The sequence below is a fragment of the Chiloscyllium punctatum genome, chromosome 32 (genome assembly GCF_047496795.1).
Source record: "Chiloscyllium punctatum isolate Juve2018m chromosome 32, sChiPun1.3, whole genome shotgun sequence".
NCBI classification, from domain to species: domain Eukaryota; kingdom Metazoa; phylum Chordata; class Chondrichthyes; order Orectolobiformes; family Hemiscylliidae; genus Chiloscyllium; species Chiloscyllium punctatum.
Window position 1 is genome coordinate 8,346,700 of NC_092770.1, and position 21,728 is coordinate 8,368,427.

The 21,728-nt window shown below is 39.9% G+C and overlaps 1 protein-coding gene and 1 long non-coding RNA gene across 8 annotated transcripts in view; one reads left to right on the plus strand and one right to left on the minus strand.

Moving 5' to 3' along the window:
- LOC140457867 (uncharacterized) overlaps positions 1-21,728 on the plus strand; it is a 132,314-nt gene that overhangs the window by 98,062 nt on the left and 12,524 nt on the right. The gene's annotated exons all lie outside the window — the stretch shown is intronic.
- msrb3 (methionine sulfoxide reductase B3) overlaps positions 1-21,728 on the minus strand; it is a 147,328-nt gene that overhangs the window by 92,383 nt on the left and 33,217 nt on the right. For all 5 annotated transcript variants that reach the window (XM_072551593.1, XM_072551589.1, XM_072551588.1 and 2 more), the window contains 2 exons: positions 8,076-8,184; positions 5,170-5,247 (listed from right to left, as the gene is read on the minus strand). In XM_072551593.1, coding sequence (XP_072407694.1) covers positions 5,170-5,247; positions 8,076-8,184 — 187 coding nt within the window. The remainder of the gene's footprint in view (positions 1-5,169; positions 5,248-8,075; positions 8,185-21,728) is intronic.

Consider the following 21,728-nt stretch of genomic DNA (forward strand, 5'->3'; position numbering starts at 1 on the left):
TGACAAGAGTCCAAGTCTCCAAAATTTATTTTCTAAAACCATTGCACTTGTTCACTTTCCTTACCTCCTGTTATGGCTCTGAAAATATTAAACAAAAAGCACTTAATCAACTCTACTAATACCCTCACCTCATTCCTGATTTTCCTGCTCCTCGGATGCTGCCTGACCCGCTATACTTTTCCAGCATCAGTCTAATCTAGACTCTGATCTCCAGCACCTGCAGTCCTCACTTTTGCCTAATATCCCATCTTCCAGCTTATCTACTTTTTCTCCCTTTTACACCTCTGAAATGCATTGAGATGATTTCCTATCTTAAAAGCATAAATATATTCAGTTGGTGTTGCAAATTCCCCCCTAAGGTAGCAGAAGGACCTTACTGGATATCTCCTTACACCAGGAAAAGTCATCTCACCCTAGTATAACTATCTGTGTTTCATTGGAGGCATGGAACACCAATATGAACTAATTTGTTGCTCCTTGATAGCTCCCACAAAGTTGTGAGAGTGTAAAGGGGAGGGGTAGATGGTTCTCAGAAATTGATGCACATTTTATATGTAGTCAAAATATTGTACAAAATGTTTGCACAAAAGCCCTGCTCCTCTTACATATGATACATCCGCTCGATACCATGCACAGCCAAACATGTTCTTTCAAAATCCCAACTGTCCAACCTTTGGATCTCTACCTGCCACAATGTTTCTGTTGCTACTTAAGTGCATAACCACATGCCGCCTCCACCTTTAGTGTTCTAGTCCCAGATGAAACCAATACACTCTCAAACTCTCACTCTGGCCGTACCCCCAATAAGAGAACAGAAATCAGGGACACACACGTCCCAGGGGCCCAGACTTGAAAGGACATGGTAGTCAAATAGTTTAGCCAATTACATGAGAATAGACTGGACCATTTCAAACTTCATCAAGTTCTGAGCCTATTAAAGATGCTTATTAATCCAGTATAATCCTAGAATGTAAAGATAACTAATACCTAGCTTCTTTTCTTGACTCCAAACAATATTTAAGAACTCTTCTTCCCTCTACTTTCATCCCCAACAAGTGCAAGGTTGAGGCAAAAAGACCAGTTGCCTCTGCTAGTTATCTCTTCCATTAGCAAATCTTCATATTTTTATCTTTGTAACATCATCCACCTTCACCTGGTCTCAGCTCAAATGTTGCTGAAATCTTCCATCGTGCCCTCACTACCTTTCTGTCTGACTACTCCATGGACTGCTACCTTTGTACTCAATAAACTTGAGGTCATCCAAAATTCTGCTGCCCATGTCTAAACACAATAGTTCCTGTTCCCTTATCAATCCCTGCTCAACCTACATTAGCGCCCTATTGAGTAATGTCTTGATTTTAAAAATCCCACTCTCATTTTCAAACTCTTCCATAAGCTTGCCCTCCCTATCTCTAATATCTTCCCCAGGCCCCTAACCTTCCAAAATATTTAATCCAATTCTAGGCTTTTGTGTATTCCCAATTAAAACTGTTACAATGTTCTTATTTTGAAAGCCCTATTAACTGGAATCCCCTATCTACACTTCTCTGCATATCAAGTTCACTTTTCTTCTTGAAGGTATTTCTTAAAACTTACTTCCTTGACCAAGCCTGATCCAATACCTTCTCACATCATTCAACATCATACTTGGTTAACTAATGTGCTTATATAATGCTTTGGGACATTCAATGCATTCTATAAGTTGTTGTTATAAATTGAGCATAGATCCTGAGGCATGTCACTACCTGCATTTTATCAACTTGAATGGCACCCACATTTCTTTTTGCTGATTTCCATCTCTTTAATATTCCTCTATATATCCATCTACATTTACTGCAAAAATTGTCCCTTAATTTTCTATGCTGCACCTAACACCATGTAGAAATCTATATATTCAATAACTGTTGCATTCCTTTTATCTATATCCTTTGTAATTTCCTTAAAATGCTAACTTAGGTTTGTCAAGCACAAATTGTCCTTTACAAAATCACGCTATCATTTCCCAATTAGTTTTGCTTTTTAGAAAAAAGTTTTTAACCAATGACAGAATAAGACCAACTAATTTAAATCCTATTTTTAATAATGAAGGCTACTGCTCTTTGCCATTTCCTCCCCACTTTTCATTGGCACTTTGGCAATGACCTCCACCTCAAACAGATGACTATTTCTTTTTGCTCCATTAACAGTTGAATGCAGTTCTGTTTTTGAAAAAGCAGAGTACTGGATCTAACAAAAGTTTTCCCATCATCCCTCATTGATCTAAGATTATCAAGCATTGGCAAAAATGTGTTGAGACCACAATTAGATTCGCCACGATCATATTGAATGGCAGAACATGCACAGGTGTTTGAATGACTTGCTCCTGCTCCCTATTCATAGATTAAAAATATCTCTATAATTTTACTCAGGTAAAATATCTCTATAATTTTATCATTCTCAAATCACAAATAGCTGCCTTCACCTTTAAGTTGTCCAAACTTTGTCTATCATTGCTCCTGGAGACAGATATGCAGTTGCGACAAATATTCTTTTACAAATTTGAACTAATGATGGCAAAAATTCGCTTATATTTTTAAATCAGTGTGTAGCTTTATCAACTAATCTCCTACTCACTTACTACATTTAAACCTTCATGACAGCATTTGATATAGTGATTTGAATTTGTTTTGACTTGTCTATTTGGGGTAGATGACTGTGGTAATAGTCTGCAAAGACATGCATTGCACAATATCATATAACAGAAACTTGTATTGTTCTCAACAAAATAAACATGACAGTGTACATGGTGTACGTTATGGAACAAGAATGACAGAGGGATAAGATAATCAAGAATCATGGTGTAAAGAGTTGAAGAATTGATATATTCCGCTCTGAAGAGCATTAGAATTGCATGTTTGCCAGACAACATTTGGAACATATAAAGCTGCCTCGGTGATTATCTAATAGTTAGAATAATATCCTTGGAGATTTATGGTGGCCAATCTAATTTGAGTTAGATTGGTTTCCTTATTGCAGTATTAATATGGAACTAGGAGTAAGTGGGGTAATTTTTAAACATTTTCATAAAGTGAAAATATATCAGGAATGTGATTGTGGAGGCAATCAAGCCCAATTCACGGCCTGCATGTTTTTATTTCCTAGCAGATCAGTTAAATCTGGATAGTTTAATACATAATTATAGCTTGAAAAAATATTTGAGAACTTCCAAATTAAAACTGATTGTGACAGCATGTGGGATATTCAAGTTGCAGATGAGAAGTGTGGGCAATTTATAATAATTATTAGTGAAATTTCAAAATTATAGTCTTCAAATCATCTGGATATTATATATATAGTGGTTAATTATACTTTTGGATGGCAATTTTGATATTTAACAATAATAGCTGTCAAGATGCACACTATTGTTTATTGCTTGCAGTGAGATTAATACATGTTAAAAACAGAAAACAGTAAACATTGGCTGCAACTTTACTGAGTTTTGATCAGTCATCAATTACTTGAGAATAGTAGTGATTATATTTTGGTCCAATTATACCATTCATTAGTAGAATTATATGATAACAGTAGAGATAAATCAAAGAATATAAGTAGATAAACTTAAACTTATCCAAACTTCTGCTGCCCATATCTTAAAGTCCACCAAATTCATCCATCATTCCTGTGTTCACTGATTCATATTATCTCCCAATCAAATAATGTCTCAACTATAAAAATTACTATCTTTCATCAATCCATGGCCTTGCCCCTAACTACCTTCCAAGATAAGAAAGCAAAATATTGTGGTTGCTGTAGATCTGAACTAAAGAGAAAACATTTCTGGAAATACTCAGTAAGTTAGGCAGCGTCTGTAAAGAGAAAAACAGTTCACATTTCAGATCGACATCTTTTCATCAGATCTCTTACCTCTGACACATCTTTGCTTTTCTAATTCTGGCCAATTTTAAATTGCTCTCTTGGCAGCAGGGTTTTCAATTGATGTGGCCCCAAATTCTGGAATAACCTTTTTGAATTTCTCTACATCCTTCTCTTCTTCTAAGTCACTTCTTCAAGTCTACCATTTTGATTAAGGTTTTGGTCACCTGCCCTAATATCTCCTTATGAGGGTCAGCTTGAAATTTTGTTTGACACTGTTCTGTGAGAGATCAGACACTTTACTACATTAAAGGCTCTATAAAAATGTAAATTGTTGTTGATGAGGTTATAAGGTGCTTTCAAAGCTTACAAAAACAAGATTTATTGAAACATTAAAGCAATTCAAACAACTAACAATTTTGCACTTGTTTCCATATTGGACTCCATGATTAGTGTATTATACTTCATTAAGCTGATGTGTCATCTTCTTGATTCATGTACAACAGGTTCTCCTCTGCAGTGTTATGTATGGTCTGAGAGTATAAGGAACTTTGCAGAGGTAATCCAGTGTGATACAGATCATACCCTCAGGGACTGGATGAAGAGCCTGTTTTCTAATGTATAGGAGGATAATTGACAATAAAGGAAGATGTTGACCTTATAAGTAATGAAACAAAGGAAACCAATGTACCAATATCCCACCCATCAAGACAGAAATATTCAACACAAATTAAAAATACATTCTACGTATGATTTCATTAATGGACATAGTAATCAGAATTGCTAACTACTTGTAAAAAAACACACTTAGTACAGCTAAAAGCTAACAATAGCCAAGAGGCAATCATATCATAAATGAAAAACTACTAAAGTTTATTAAAGCCAGATGACCTTCAATAACAATAAAGTTGCTGCGGAACCCTGAATGTTTAAAGGAGTAACACTGGTAATCTGGACAGAGTTTTATTATCAATCCACAACATTCTTTTTCAACTGCTCAATACATTTGATGAGTAGATGGAGCTTTACTATGCCAAACGCTGCATCCTGCCATCTGTTTTTGTTTAGCTTTTAAAGTTTATGATAAGTTTGGAGTCTTGTTGTTATTTTTTGCCCCTCCCCCTAAGTGCCTTGCAATGGATTTCAGTTCATAAGAATTGTAGGTATCAACTTGGAAACAGGATTGGAGTGCAATAACAAATACCAACACATGTAGGATATTTTTATATGATTGTTGTTTTGGTCATTCTGTGTATACAGGGCACAAGAATTTAATGGGAAGTCTGCCTGTTATTGAGATGTTATTATTATACTTACGTAAAAAGGGGAGTTCCACAAACCACGCAACTGTAGGTCCCTTTATCTTTGTGCAGTGTGTACACTCCCGTAAAGGCACTAGAAGGGCAAATGCATTAATTATAAAGCAATGTTGTTTTATACAATGTTTTGAAGCAAGTAATTTTATGTCTCATTTCCTTCAGTCTCATCCCTATTACTATAACAGTTTCCATTTTTACAAACAGGATCTTGAAAAAAGATTGATAATCTCTGGGCAACTGTGCATGCTGAATCATTCTGGCGATTTGGTACACAGCAGAGTGCATTTTGGCTCAAAGCTCAGGAATAGAGGTTAAGGTCTGCTGCCAACACACTTCTGGAGTTTCTAAGCAAATGAATCACATTCAGTAAATTCAAACAGTATATTGTGACAGGAAGAAAGCGAAGCCTATTAACTGGGACCCCATGTGTGGTAAAAAGGCTTTTGCAAGGCATGAATGGAAACAAGCAGTTACATCATTAATAAACTTGGATTGGAGGTACTTGAATAAGTGTGCCAGAGTTTACTCTATAAAAGTAGACAAAATAGTTAGCTTTGGCACGTCAACTCAGCACTAAAATCAGCTGAGATCCTCGACATTGCCACCTAACAGAGCCTTGGAAGAGGGTGAGAATTTTGTTTTTAAAAAACAGCAATGAGGGCTAGCTTCCAAGGACTGCAGACATTTGAGGGTAGTTATTGAACATTTTTGACATTCCAACTGCAAATGAGCCAATAAATACTTTCTCCACATGTGCTTCAAAAATGGGCTTAATTACGCTACCTTATTTTGGCAGCCTAGCATCTGAACACACAATGACCACCTTCAAACTAATCACTGGCAGAGGTCCATTTCCCTCTATGTTTAGCTTTCTTTCGGATCTGGAGAAAGACTCCAAAGAAGCAGTCAGCAGTCAGACTTCAGACTCTGCTACTTTGTTACCTCTTGTACTTTAGCAAAGTGAAACAATGAGACCAGAAGAACTCCACAATGTTTTGTTATCAATCATAATAGTAAAGGCAATTTGTTTAGTTGCTCTATCAAAATGACTTATTTCAATGAAGTGAGAGATCTGAAAACATGGAAGTTGTTTTAATTCTGGTAGAAAGGCCATTGAAAGGTCTGGCAAGAACCCAGTGGCACTATGAAACACCTCATCAAAACTGATGAGTGAAAGAAATCAAGCAATATTCATTTTTTTGCATTTTCCAGATGCAAAAAGTATACTGGAGATGCCAATCATGCACCGAGATGCATAGTCATGGTCATATAGAAGGTGAAGATCAAGTCGTAAGGTCAAGTAATTGACTGACTGTAGGTCAAGAGACGAGGTAAGATCATGAGATGGTGAGCTCCACTATTGCGGTGGACAACCGCTTGACCCACATAGGAGGTTAGTCAGCAAAATTAGGGCGCATGGTATTGGGGGCAAAGTACTAATTTGCATTGAAAATTGGTTGGCTGATAGGAAACAAAGAGTAATGATAAACGGCTACTTTTCGGAATGGCAGGCAGTGATCAGTGGGGTACCGCAGGGATCAGTACTGGGACTGCAGCTTTTTACAATATATGTTAATGATATAGAAGATGGTATTAGCAATAACATTAGCAAATTTTCTGATGATACTAAGCTGGGTGGCAAGGTGAAATGTGATGAGGATGTTAGGAGATTACAGGGTGACCTGGACAAGTTAGGTGAGTTGTCTGATGCATGACAGATGCAGTTTAATGTGGATAAATGTATGGTTATCCACTTTGGTGGCAAGAACAGGAAGGCAAATTACTACCTAAATGGAATCAATTTAGGTAAAGGGGCAGTACAGAGAGATCTGGGTGTTCTTGTACACCAGTCAATGAAGGTAAGTATGCAGGTACAGCAGGTAGTGAAGAAGGCTAATAGCATGCTGGCCTTCATAACAAGAGGGATTGAGTATAGAAGCAAAGAGGTTCTTCTGCAGCTGTACAGGGCCCTGGTGAGACCACACCTGGAGTACTGTGTGCAGTTCTGGTCTCCAAATTTGAGGAAAGACATTCTGGCTATTGAGGGAGTGCAGCGTAGGTTCACGAGGTCAATTCCTGGAATGGCGGGATTACCTTACGCTGAAAGACTGGAACGACTGGGCTTGTATATCCTTGAGTTTAGAAGACTGAGAGGGGATCTGATTGAGACAGATAAGATTATTAAAGGATTGGACACTCTGGAGGCAGGAAACATGTTTCCGCTGATGGGGAGTGCCGAACCAGAGGACACAGCTTAAAAATATGGGGTAGACCATTTGGGACAGAGATGAGGAGAAACTTCTTCACCCAGAGAGTGGTGGCTGTGTGGAATGCTCTGCCCCAGAGGGCAGTGGGGGCCCAGTCTCTGGATTCATTTAAGAAAGAGTTGGATAGAGCTCTCAAGGATTGTGGAATCAAGGGTTATGGAGATAAGGCAGGAACAGGATACTGATTAAGGATGATCAGCCATGATCATATTGAATGGTGGTGCAGGCTCAAAGGGCAGAATGGCCTACTCCTGCACCTATTGTCTATTGTCTATTGTTTTAGCTCCACAGACCCTGTGAGCATCAGCATCCAGTAGTCTCTTTGAAGACTTTAGCTTTGTCAACTGTCACCAGTGTAAACTAGCTGTAGCCTGCATAGCGTTTGCTGTGATCAGGGATGATCAATTATTAGTAAAGATGCTTGAATCATGCATTAGGCTTTCAATTTGCATAAAACACCAGCTGTTAGTCTTGTGCACTAGACTAGGAACTAATGTGACACACAGCACCAATCCGGTGTAGATTGGAAGTACACACATCATTTTAATCCCTCAGTATCTGTTTATCACCTAAAATAACATGATTTCATGATGCACATTCTAAGACGATATGACTCATTCACTCCATCCAGTTATACCTTTCTGTTCCCTTTTCCTGAGTCACATGGTATTGTTGGGCTGTCAGTCGCTCCCGCAGTTCCTGCTCTGGGAAGACCACTTTGCAGCTGCTTTTATCCCTCCGTGAACCTGAAAGAGAGAAAGAATATGGGAGAAGCCGTTCTTTAGTTCAAACCCAAATAATTTCTTTAGATGATGGCCATAGCACAGCTTCTGCACTCATTTGTCAAATGCCAAACAAACCTCCAATGCAATGCTGAATCAGCTGAACATAGCTGATTACTTCTTTAATTCCAAGTTAAGAACGTGCAAAAGAGCCAGGTGATTCCAGTGGAGCAGTGGCCATGTGTTACAGCCAAAAGCCTTTGTGTATATATGATAGTGACTAACTCCATACTGATAGTGGAAAAGAATTGATTTCACACAGAAATTAGAAACAAAACAGTGCAGTTCACTCAAGCTGAGAACTGACTATTTTGACCCTTCTTGCTCTGAAACCATTGTACCAGTGTCACTTGGTTTTTAAAAATACCAGCAATTAATAAGTTCAAAATGTAATGGTCGGGGAATGGAATGGATATAATGGTGCTATTCCAGCCTACAATGTCTGTGAAATTTAAATTGAAGGTGATTTATCAATGTTACATGATACCGAGCTTTGAGAAGATTTGTAGCTCAGGTTGAGGTTCTGGATGCAGGTTTGCTCGCTGAGCTGGAAGGTTTGGTTTCAGATGTTTTGTCACCACACTAGGTCACTTCATTACTGAGCTTCTGGATGAAGCACTGGTGGTATGGTCCGTTTTTTATTATGTGTTTAGGTTTCCTTGGGTTTCTGACATCATATCCTGCGGTGATGCCATTTCCCATGGTGATGTCATTTCCGGTTCTTTTTCTCAGGTGTGGTAAATGGGATCCAAGTCAATGTGTTTGTTGATAAGAGTTCCGGTTGGAATACCATGCTTTGAGGAATTCTCGCATGTGTCTCTGTTTGGCTTGTCCAAGGATGGATGTGCTGTCCCAGTCGAAGTGGTGTCCTTCCTCATCTGTTTGTAAAGATACTAGTAAGAATGGGTCATATCTTACCACCCCCGAGAAAAAGAACAGGGAATGACACCACCACAGGAAATGGTGTCACCAACCCAAGGAAACCTAAACACATAAATAAAAAGTGAGCCATACCACCAGTGCTTCATCGGGAGACTCACTGATGATTATACCAGTATGGCGATGAAACATCTAAAACCAAACCTGCCATCTCAGTGAGCAAACCTACATCCCATTATATGATATTGTTTGTCTGCATCTTGTCAGTTCTCCTTCTGAGTGAACTTCACAGAATTGGACTTGCAGGCACAAGAGATTTTCCCAGATCACTGTGATGTAAATGGGCAATATACATTATCCAGCTTGGATAATAAAACAGCTGTACCTCCTTTTAAGAAAACCTGCAAGATATCTCTTGAGCATTAAGGTGCTTCAATTATAATTTATTTTCATTCACATAGAAGAAGTGATTTCAGTTGTTCAAATCTATTGCAAATCTTGTAAACTCAATAGCTCCGGCAAATTACATTTGTACTTTCAAGTCAATGAGCAAATGATGCACCACACAAAACAAAGCTAATTATGGTAATGACAAATAAGAATTTAAAATCATTCTCATGGAAAATATGAGCATATCAAAATGCAAGCCAAATATACAAAACATGTGAAAATTGGGTTATTTTGATTTGAATGTTATGGCAATATTCAGATGTTTGGTTTAACCAGAAACAGTTCTCTTAATAGAACTTGTACTTCACATGGATTTGATTCACTTATTTAAAGCTTTAAAAATGAAAGAAATGATGTTCCCCTCACTGGAAGTGGTTAGAGGGGTAGGGAGAAGGGTCGGTAACAGGGCGAGTTGGTCTTAGAAAAAAACTCATCTCCTTCATTGGAGACTAGCAGGGAGGTGGTTTTTGAAAGTCCTTTCCCGGTTCTTCCTCTGGATCCCCTGACCCCCATCCTAAAGGAGGGTACAACTAAAATGGCTGACAGCTTCTGATGACCGAAGCCATCAAGGTCAAGGCCTATATTAAGGCAAGATACTTACCTGTCAGCCCTGAATTAGTCGATTGGTGGATGATGGGCTAAGTTATGGAACAAAGAACAAAGAAAATTTACAGCCCAGGAAAAGGCCCTTTAGCCCTCTAAGCCTGAGCTGATCCAAATCCACTGTCTAAACCTGTCGCCCAATTCCTAAGTATTCCTCTGTTCCCCACCAACTCATGAATCTGTCCAGACGCATCTTAAATGAATCTACAATCCTGCCTCTACTACCTCTGCTGGCAACGTGTTCCAGGCACCTATCACCCTCTGTATAAAGTATTTGCTGTGTGTATCCCCCTTAGACGTTTCACGTCTAAAGCTATTTGAAAGCTATTATTGAATCCTTCACCCTGGGAAAAGGCTTACCTCTATCTACCCTGTCTATACCCTTCATGATTTTGTAGACCTCAGTCAGGTTCCCCCTCAATCTCCTTTTTTCTAATGAAAAAAACAAACCTAACCTACTCAACCTCTCTTCATAGCTAGCACCTTCCATACCAGGCAACATCATTGTAAACCTTCTATGCACCCTCTCCAAAGCGTCCACATCCTTCTGGCAATTTGGCGACCAGAACTGCACACAGTATTCTAAATGCGGCCGACCCAATGTCTTGTACAATTTTAACATGACCTGCCAGCTTTTATACTAAATATCCCATCCAATGGAGTCAAGCATACTATATGCCTTCTTGACCACTCTATCCACCTGTGCAGCAACCTTCAGGGTACAATGGACTTGAACTCCAAGATCTCTCTGCTCACCAACTTTTCCCAAGGCTCTTCAGTTTACTGCATAATTCGCTCTAGAATTAGACTTCCCAAAATGCATCACCTCACATTTGCCTGGATTGAACTCCATCTGCCACTTTTCCACCCAACTATCCAGACTATCTATAATGTCCTGTATTCTCTGACAGTCCCCTAAGCTTTCTGCTACTCCACCAATCTTCGTGTCATCTGCAAATTTGTTGATCATACCAACAGTGCCCTCTTCCAGGTCATTTATATCTATCACAAACAACAGTGGCCTCAATACTGACCCCTGTGGGACACCACTGCTCACCTTTCTCTATTTCGAGAAACTCCCTTCAACTACTACTCTCGGTCTCCTGTTACTCAAGAAGTTCTTTATCCACCTAGCTAGAACACCCTGCACACCACGTGACTTCACTTTCTCCATTATTTTACCATGGGGAACCTTATCAAACGCTTTACTGAAGTCCATGTATATGGCAGCCACAGCCCTTCCTTCATCTCTCAACTTGGTCACTTCCTCAAAGAAGTCTATTAAGTTGGTAAGGCACGATCTCCCCCACACAAAACTGTTGCTATTACTGATAAACCCATTCTTTTGCAAATATAAATAGATCTTATCCCTCAGTACCTTCTCCAGCAACTTTCCCACCACTGATGTCAGGCTCACTGGTCTGTAGTTACCCAGAATATCCCTACTACCCTTCTTGTACAGGGGGACAACATGAGCAACACTCCAGTCCTCCGGCACCTCACCTGTGTTTAAGGATGCCACAAAGATATCTGTCAGGGTCCCAGCTATTTCCTCTCTCGCCTCTCTCAGCAACCTGGGATAGATCCCATCCAGTCCTGGGGATTTGTCTACCTTAATAATAGATAGAGTCATGGGCCAACACACTGATTCCCACACATAATACATTTTCTCATATCTTTTCTAATATGCTGCTGGCAATTTAGCAGCAAATGATGTGAACTGGATATGTATTTCAGAGTTTAATAAAGCAAAGTTGATAATTTAACAAGGTTTTAGGGCTTTTTTTTAAAACATGCATATGGTTTAGGTGCAGTAGTCCATTCAAACTTGAGCCCCCCCTGCTATTCAATAAGGTCATGGATAAGATCTGATTGTGACCTCAAATCAACTTCATCCTGAAAATCTTTCACCCCTCTGTCTTCCAGGAATCCATCCACTTCTGCCATTAAAAAAAACGAAGAGCCTGCTTCCATCACATTTTTGGGAAGAGTTCCCAAAATCGCAACCATCAGGCAAAACAATTTGAATTACTCCTTTTGGGCGAGCACTGATTTTTAAATCTACTTCTAGGTTCTTCCAAAAGAGGAAACATCTTCTCCACATCTATCTTGTCAGCAGCCCTCAGGATTTTAATTGTATTAATCAACTCAAAACTCTGGCTGTAATGGAAGATTTGTGATTTATGTATAAAATATCTACCAATATTAACTATTTTAGAGTTGAGATTTTAAACTAGTAATATGTGGGTTTGGATCTGTATAAATGAAGGATTTTAGTGATGAACTTGTCAGCATTTGTGGAGCCATTTTTTAAAAAATCTAGCATAAGTGAAAAAAAATCGCTAGAGTGTTGATGGCAATTTGTTTGCATTGGGAAAGTTTGCTCCTGGACAGGGTAAATATCGAGGATAATTAGCTTGCTTTCAGAGAGAAGAACCAGAATTGAACTTTTATTGCTTAGGGGAAAAGCCCATTCTGGAAAACAAATTGATTTTCAGTTTGCAGAAGTTGTGGTTGGTGTTAGATGTTAAATAGTTCTTTCTGAAGAAAGGAAATCATTGAGAACAGTGAGGAAGTAGGTTACCTCATTGTAAAGATATCAGGGTGAAAATTCCAGACCAGAATGTTTGATGTTGCCTGAACTGGAGTGGAGTGTATCAGCTGTAAGGAGAGGTTGGACAAACTTGGATTGCTTTCATTAGAGCATTGGAGGTCGAGTGGGCAACCTGAGAAGTATATAAAATTATTGGGAGGAAAGATTGTCAGAGTCTTTTCCTTGGGTGGAAATGTCAGATAATAGGGGGCAAAGGTTAAGGTGAGAAAGTGAAAGTATAATAGAAGGATATACTTTTTATGATTAAAAACAGATCTGCAACATTACATGCTTGTGTGTCAGTGATCACCTCATTAAATAAAAGAAAGAAAACATGATCTATCAAGCCAGATTTCAGTCTGGGATCTGACTTGCCCAGTAATAACATTAGCTGGGATCATAAAACAGACACAAGACTAACCTATCCTCACCCTTAACAATTTCTCCTTTGAATCCTCCCACTTCCTGCAGACCAAAGGGGTAGCCATGGGCACACGTATGGGCCCCAGCTATGCCTGTCTCTTTGTTGGCTACGTAGAGCAGTTGATCTTCCGTAATTACACTGGCACCACTCCCCACCTCTTCCTCCGCTACACTGATGACTGCATTGGCGCCACCTCGTGCTCCCGCGAGGAGGTTGAGCAATTCATCAACTTCACCAACACATTCCACCCTGACCTTAAATTTACCTGGACCATCACTGACACCTCCCTCCCCTTCCTGGACCTCTCCATCTCCATTAATGACAACCGACATGACACTGACATTTTTTACAAACCCACCGACTCCCACAGCTACCTGGATTACACCTCGTCCCAGCCTACCTCTTGCAAAAATGTCATCCCGTATTCCCAGTTCCTCCGCCTCCGCTGTATCTGCTCCCAGGAGGACCAGTCACATGACAGAACACACCAGATGGCCTCCTCCTTTAGAGACCGCAATTTCCCTTCCCATGTGGTTAAAGATGCCCTCCAACGCATCTCGTCCACATCCGCCCTCAGACCCCACCTCTCCAACCGTAACAAGGACAGAACGCCCCTGGTGCTCACCTTCCAACCTACCAACCTTCGCATAAACCAAATCATCCGCCAACATTTCCGCCACCTCCAAACAGACCCCACCACCAGGAATATATTTCCCTCCCCACCCCTTTCCGCCTTCCGCAAAGACCGTTCCCTCCGTGACTACCTGGTCAGGTCCATGCCCCCAAACAACCCACCCTCCAATCCTGGCACTTTTCGCTGCCACCGCAGGAACTGTAAAACCTGTGCCCACACCTCCTCCCTCACCTCTATCCAAGGCCCTAAAGGAGCCTTCCACATCCAAAGTTTTACTTGCACATCCACTAATATCATTTATTGTATCCATTGCTCCCGATGCGGTGTCCTCTACATTGGGGAGACTGGGCGCCTCCTAGCAGAGCGCTTTAGGGAACATCTCTGGGACACCCGCACCAATCAACCACACCGCCCCGTGGCCCAACATTTCAACTCCCCCTCCCACTCTGCCGAGGACATGGAGATCCTGGGCCTCCTTCACCGCTGCTCCCTCACCACCAGATGCCTGGAGGAAGAACGCCTCATCTTCCGCCTCGGAACACTTCAACCCCAGGGCATCAATGTGGACTTCAACAGTTTCCTCATTTCCCCTTCCCGTACCTCACCCTAGTTCCAAACTTCCAGCTCAGCACTGTCCCCATGACTTGTCCGGACTTGTCCTACCTGCCTATCTCCTTTTCCACCTATCCACTCCACCCTCTCCTCCCTGACCTATCACCTTCATCCCCTCCCCCACTCACCCATTGTACTCTATGCTACTCTCTCCCCACCCCCACCCTCCTCTAACTTATCTCTCCACGCTTCAGGCTCACTGCCTTTATTCCTGATGAAGGGCTTTTGCCCAAAATGTCGATTTCGCTGCTCCTTGGATGCTGCCTGAACTGCTGTGCTCTTCCAGCACCACTAATCCACTATCTGTAACATAGCCTGCCTATTCCAAATATTACTCTAGTAAACTGTTTCCAATCTGTCTCCAATACTTTTGCTTCCTTTCTTAAATTGTGTGATTAATATTATGCATAGCACTCCAGTTTCAGTCTTACCAATGTTCTGTATAACTGAACCATAACCTCCCTGGTTCTATATTCAATTTCCCTCACTATAGAACATAGAACAATACAGCGCAGAACAGGCCCTTCAGCCCATGATGTTGCGCCGACCTGTGACCCATTCTAAGATCATCCCCTACACTATCCCATCATCATCCATGTGCTTATCCAAAGATTGTTTAAATGCCCCTAATATGGCTGAGTTAACTACCTTGGCAGGTAGGCATTCCACACCCTTACCACTCTCTGAGAAGAAACTGCCTCTGACATCCATCTTAAATCTATTACCTCTCAATTTGTAGTTATGCAACCTCATGCAAGCTGACATCATCATCCTGGGAAAAAGATTTTCACTGTCTACCCTATCTAATCCTCTAATCATCTTTTATGTCTCTATGTAATCCTCTAATCATCTTTTATGTCTCTATAAAATCCCGTCTTAGCCTTCTTCTTTCCAATAAGAACAGATCCAAGTCTCTCAGCCTTTCCTCATAAGAGCTTCCCTCCAGACCAGGCAACATCCTGGTAAATCTCCTCTGCACCTTTTCCAATGCTTTCTATAATGGGGCAACCAGAATTGTACACAATATTCCATGTGGGGGCCACACTAGCATTTTCTATAGTTGCAGCATGACATTGCGGTTCCGGAACTCAATCCCTCCAAGAATGAAACCTAACACACCGACTGCCTTCTTAACAGCACTATCAACCTGGGTGGCAACTTTCAGGGATCTATGTACATGGACTCCAAGATCCCTCTGCACATCCACACTACCAAGAATATTTCCATTGACCCAGTACTCTGCCTTCCTGTTATTCTTTCCAAAGTGAATCACCTCGCATGTACTACATCGAACTCCATTTGCCACCTTTCAGCCTAATTCTGAAGTTTATCCAAGTGTCCCTGCAACATTCTTCCACACTGCCCACTACTCCACCTACTTTAATGTCACCTGCAAAGTTACTAACCCATCCACTTATGCCTGCATCTAAATCATTTATAAAAATGACAAACAGCAGTGGTCCCGAAACAGATCCTTGTGGCACACCACTGGTAACCGAACTCCAGGCTGAATATTTTCCATCAACCACCACTCGCTCTCTTCTTTCAGAAAGCCAGTTTAATACCCAAACTGTTAAATCACCCTCAATCCCATGCCTCTGCATTTTCTCCAACAGCCTACCATGTGGAACCTTATCAAAAGCTTTATATAAATGATAATCTACTAGCTTTCCTAGGTACTTGCAGGACCTGCTTACAAACCTTCCGAGATTCACGCAAAATGTACCCAGGTTCCTCTGCAACTCAGAGTTGTGCAATTTCTCATCATTGGACAATGTGTTTTTTTTATCATTCTGGCCAAAGTTGACAATTTTATGTTGTCACATATTATACTGTATTATCCGCATCTCTGCCCACTCACTTACCTTATTTATATCTTTTTGTAACCTCCTTGTGACCTCCTCAAAACTTACTTTCCCACTTACACTTGTGTCAGTAGCATATTTAACAACCATACTATCCATCCCTCGTCCATTTATATCAACTGAAACAGTTGAGGTTCCAGCACTAAACCCCTGTGGCACACCACTTGTTACATCTTAACAACCTGAAAACCACCTATGTTTCCTGTTAAGTAGTTCAATTTTCTAAGTAGGCCAATATGCTATGGCCTACATCATGAACTTTCTTTCTTCTGCAATAATATGGCTTGGCACTTCATCAAATGCCTTCTGGAAATCTAGTTATAGTACATCAATCATGCCCCTTATCAATGGCACACACTACCTCCTTAAAGAACTCCAATAGATTGGTCAAGCATGACTTTCCTTTCATAAACCAATGTTGCTTCTTCCTGATTACTTTGAAGTTAGCATTGATACATAACTTCTTTGATAATAGTTTCTAACATTTTCAGTATGATAGATGTTAAACTAACTGGCCTTATTCTGTCTCCCTCACCTTCTGAATAAAGGAGTTCCATTTTTCACCTTGTTCTTATTTAATATTTTAACAATAGTCCAAGACCCACTCCCCTCTTGCTCTCATTGAATGCAAAATTCAATTATGTTATGGTTGCTGCTACCCAAGTGCTCTTTAACTATGAGATAGTTAGTTAATCCAACTTCATTGCACAATACCAGGTCAAGTACAGCCTGCTTTCTGGTTGGCTCCAGCTGCTGTAATAAATTATCCAGAACACATTCTATGAACTCCTCATTCAGCCTACTTTAGCCCATTTGACTTTTCCAGTTGATATGAGGATTAAAATTTCCCATGATTATGACTATGCCTTTCTGACAAGCATTCACTATGTCTTCCTTTACTCCTGACCCTCTTGTATTGTTAATGTTTGGGGACCTGTATACCACTCTCCAAGTAACTTCTTACCTTTGTCATTTCCACTTAAACTGTTTCCATATCTTGGGTTCCTGAACTTAGGTCATCACTCTATTGTGCTATTACCAACAGAGCCAGCCCTCCACCTTCACCTACTTTCAGGTCATTCCAAAAAGTCAAGTTTCCTTTAAGTGTCAAATCTCAATCCATATCATCCTGCAGTTATGTCTCTGTAAAGGCTACCAGATCACACTTATTTATGTCTATTTGCACTCCCCAGTCATTGTTTTTTCTCTAAGCAATGTGCAGTCAGATATACAGCATTTACTCCCTTTGTAAATTCTTGGTTGTTTCTTTAATTCATACTCCTATACCTTTCTGTCATGGTCTGTTTATCATTTCCCAGATGAAGATCTTTTGCTTTATTTCTACTCATTCATTTACCACACTTGATAAATTTGATCATTTGCCCCTACAATTCAATTTAAAATCTGCTCTGCTTCCCTAGTTATGCAGTCAGCATGAATAACAGCCTCATCATAGTTTAGTTGGAGACTGTCCCATTGGTACAAATCCCAGTTTCCCCAGCAATGGTGCCAGTACCCTATGAAGTGGAACTCACTTCCGCCATACCAGGATTATGTTGTGAAGGAATATCAGCATTGTGGCTAATTCTGTCTCTGTGCAATCTCCCTCAAAAAACTTAAAACTGGCTATTCGGTAGCAGCCAAGTAGGAGAAACACTGGTTGACTTTTAGCCTGACTGGCCCAAGCTGCTCATATCAACATTCAATCAAGGAACAAGCATAAGCCTCTTGGCTCGTTGAGCTTGAATGCTCCACCATTCAATGAGATCATGGACGATCTGATTTGAATCACAACTCTAAATTCCTGCATATCCTTGAAAATCCTTCAACCTTTGGTAATCTGTAACACTCAGTAACTTTAATAGAAAACAAAATATATTAGATTACCACAATTAATCACTACAAATACGCATATCCTGTGATGGGAAACTGTGTGCAACTGTTAAGAAAACATAATTCACAGCATTAACATGATAGCAATTTGAGCTTTATTTGGAAGACAATCCCAGCATTATCTAATTCTTAATCAATCAATGCTAATCTTGCAATTTAAATATAATTAACAGTACTATTTATATAATTAATTGAATGAATTCTAAACGTCTTTTGCTGAATAAATAAGCTACTCAAGGAAAACTGGAGTCAGGACCTGATTGGAATGGCGCTCTTTAAAAAATGATCATTTATAATTCGTTAGGCTTTCCTTCCTGAAATAAACTGAATTCTTTTATCTTCTATTTAAACCAATAGTTGCTTAGATTTTCATTTGTTCTAGAACCTGATTTATAGATAATACAACTAGAAATTTTAAAATACAAAGTAAGATAACGTTTTAGAGTCATAAAATTTTACAGCACAGAAGGAGGCCCTGCAGCCCATCCTGTCTACATTGGTTTTCAAGCACCTCTCTACTTGAATCTTATTTTTCAGCACTTAGCCCTTATCCTTGTTTGTTATAGCATTTCAATTATTCATCTAAATATCTCTGAAGTATTGACAGAGTTCCTGCCTCTCCCACCTTTCAAGCACAAAATGACAGATATTCCTAACGCCCAAGCTTGTGGATGAATTGTTTTCCCCTCAAATCCACTCCAATTCTCCTACACATCACATTAAATTTCTGGTTATTGATCCAGGGAATCAGAGGGAAAACATTTCTTCCTATCCAGTCCATGTTCCTCATGCTTTGTTACATATTAATCAGGTTCCTTCTCAGCCTCTTCCACTGTAAGAGAAACAATCGCAGCCTATCCAGTCTTTCATCATGGCTGAGACCTTCCAGCTGAGGCAACATCCTGGTGAATCTCCTCTGTACATTCTCATTTTTACAGTGTAGTGACCAGAACTGCACACAGTACTCCAGTTGTGGCCTTAACATCTTAGCAAATAACATTTGCACTTTTGTATTCAATGCCTCAACTAATAAAATCAAGCACTATATACGTCTTAACTATCTTATCCACCTATCTATATCATTCTGTAATTTAAGGCTCTACTCCTTGCTATTTTAACACAACATATTTTTGGGTCATCAGCAAACTTGCTGATCAGACCTTCTACTTTCCAAGCAAACAGCAAAAGACCCAGCACCAAACCCTGGCACTGTAAACATGCTTCTAGTCACAAAGACAACCTTTAAGCATCATCCTCTGCTTCTTACCAACTAAGCCAATTTTGGATCTAATTTGCCAAATTGCCGTAGATCTCATGGACTTCCTAACCAGTCTCCCATGCAAGATCTTGTCACAAGCCTTACTGAAGTCCGTACAAAATATAATCAACTGTTACTACCCTAATTTCACATTTAGACACCTCCTCAAAAATTTAAATCAAATTTGTTATACATGATCCCCACCTGACGATACATGATATTCTATTCCTCTCCAAGTTGAGACTAATCTGCCTCTCAGAACGTTCTTCCAATAGTTTACCTATCACTGGCCTGTTGTATTCTGGTTCATCCCAAATAATGGTACTTCAGTTGTTCTCCAGTCCTCTGGTACCTCTCCTGTCTTATCCAGAGAGTATTTGAAAATTAATTTCAGCGCCCTTTAATCTCCTTCCTTGCTTCCCACAGCTGCCTGGGATTCATCCACTTTAAAGTTTCCAAATACATTGAGTGGAATATTTTCCTTAAACCCGCATTCATCAATTTTACTTTGCATTAAGGTAATTGCTGCTCAGGAATGAAATCTTAATTTTCCTATACTTGATTCGTTTGTAATGTTGCAAAATGTTCAGAAAAGTAATTATCGAGTCTGTCAGATGGTCCTTTTGTTGCTACAGGGATGCAGCACATTCTGACAAACTCACATTCAAAATGTGACAAGACTAAATCATAACTGTAATGGGAATTATCATGAATTCTATGTTAGAATGTTGCACAAATGTTCTATTTTTGCATTTTTTCAAAATTACTAATCAACTTTATGGTAGGGAGTTTTTAATGAACCCATGCATTTTGCTGGAGTCTCACGTGCCTACACCACAAATCAGAAATTTGCGTATGCATTGTTCATGGTTTTTATGCCATTAAAATGAATCACTGAATTGTAGCCAGTACATACCCAAGTTTTTCATTTGTGTCATTGGTGGGTGAGACTCCTCCTGGCAGCAGAGATTATAAAATCACCCACAAATTGCAAATTTGATCAAATATTCTATTACCTTTTGGAGTTTTGTTATTTTCACTTTTTCAAAATTAATATCGAATTGATTTAATAGAACATCTCAGTTCAAAACAAACGCAAAATAATTAAGGCACACCGAACTAAAATGTTGGGCCAGTTCCCAGTCTAGATGTGGTCCTTTTTTATTTATTCACAGATGAAGGCGTCACTATTGTCCATCCCTAATTATCTAGAGGGCAATTAAGAGTTACATGTAGGCCAGACCAGGTAAGGATGGCAGCTTCCTTCCCGAAAGGACATTAGTGAACTGGTTTTTCCAGACAATTGACAATAGTCATTGATTCAGGCTCATCATTAGATTCCTAAATTCAGATTTTAAAAAAAATTTGATTTCAAATCGTCATCTGTCTGGAATTTGAACCCCAGGTCCCCAGAACATTATCTGGGTCTCTGGATTAATAGTTGACTGATAACACCACGAGGTCATCACCTCTACAAAATGTGGCTGTGCCCCAATCAAGAGGCATAGGACATTGATGGAATATGGTCCTCAGGTCTTATGAGCACATTTAGGGTGAGCTGAGGACACAAGTGACTCCACAGGCAACTTGCTGGATAGAAGTTATCAATGGTGAACCTCTTGCCTCACCACACATTGTGTAAGCACCTACAGTCTCAAAGGACACACTGAAGTCAGCAACGAGGGTGGGGTGGGGGTGGGGGGGCGGGAATTGTAGGAATCACAAAGCCAAGTTTACTGAGGGGATATTCTTGGCTCCACAAAATATTTGAAACTTCCTTTTGAATGGAAGAGTCTTTGAGTAATCGCAAGACCATCATGAAGAATATCCTGTTCATCGCTAATTCCTGTAAAAAGGCATCTTTCCACCAGCATTAGTGTCCAAACTAACCAAGATACCCAAAAGAAAATTGGTCCACAAATAAGTTTAGCAGCTAGGCCCCAAATAGTGGGTTCAATGCATTTCAATTTCTACTCGCAATGTTAATACATTGGGAGTTTCAATTTCAGACTAGCTGTAATATTAGCACAACGCAAAATTCAGCTTGGAACATTCCTAATTCAGCTTGGAACATTCCTTGAACTTTCTTACCTCTATACTTTTCTCACTCCCCACCCAATTCTATTATTAGGTCTTGCTGGAATAAGTCCCAGTCACCTTTTGAAAAATCTTTAATCCACTGCAAAATCTTAAAAGATTCCTCGAATTCTACCCTTAAGTATCCCAATTTTAATTGTTCCCCCATTGAAGACATCCCTTTATACATCAAGATACTCTCTAGTGGAATACTCTCACTA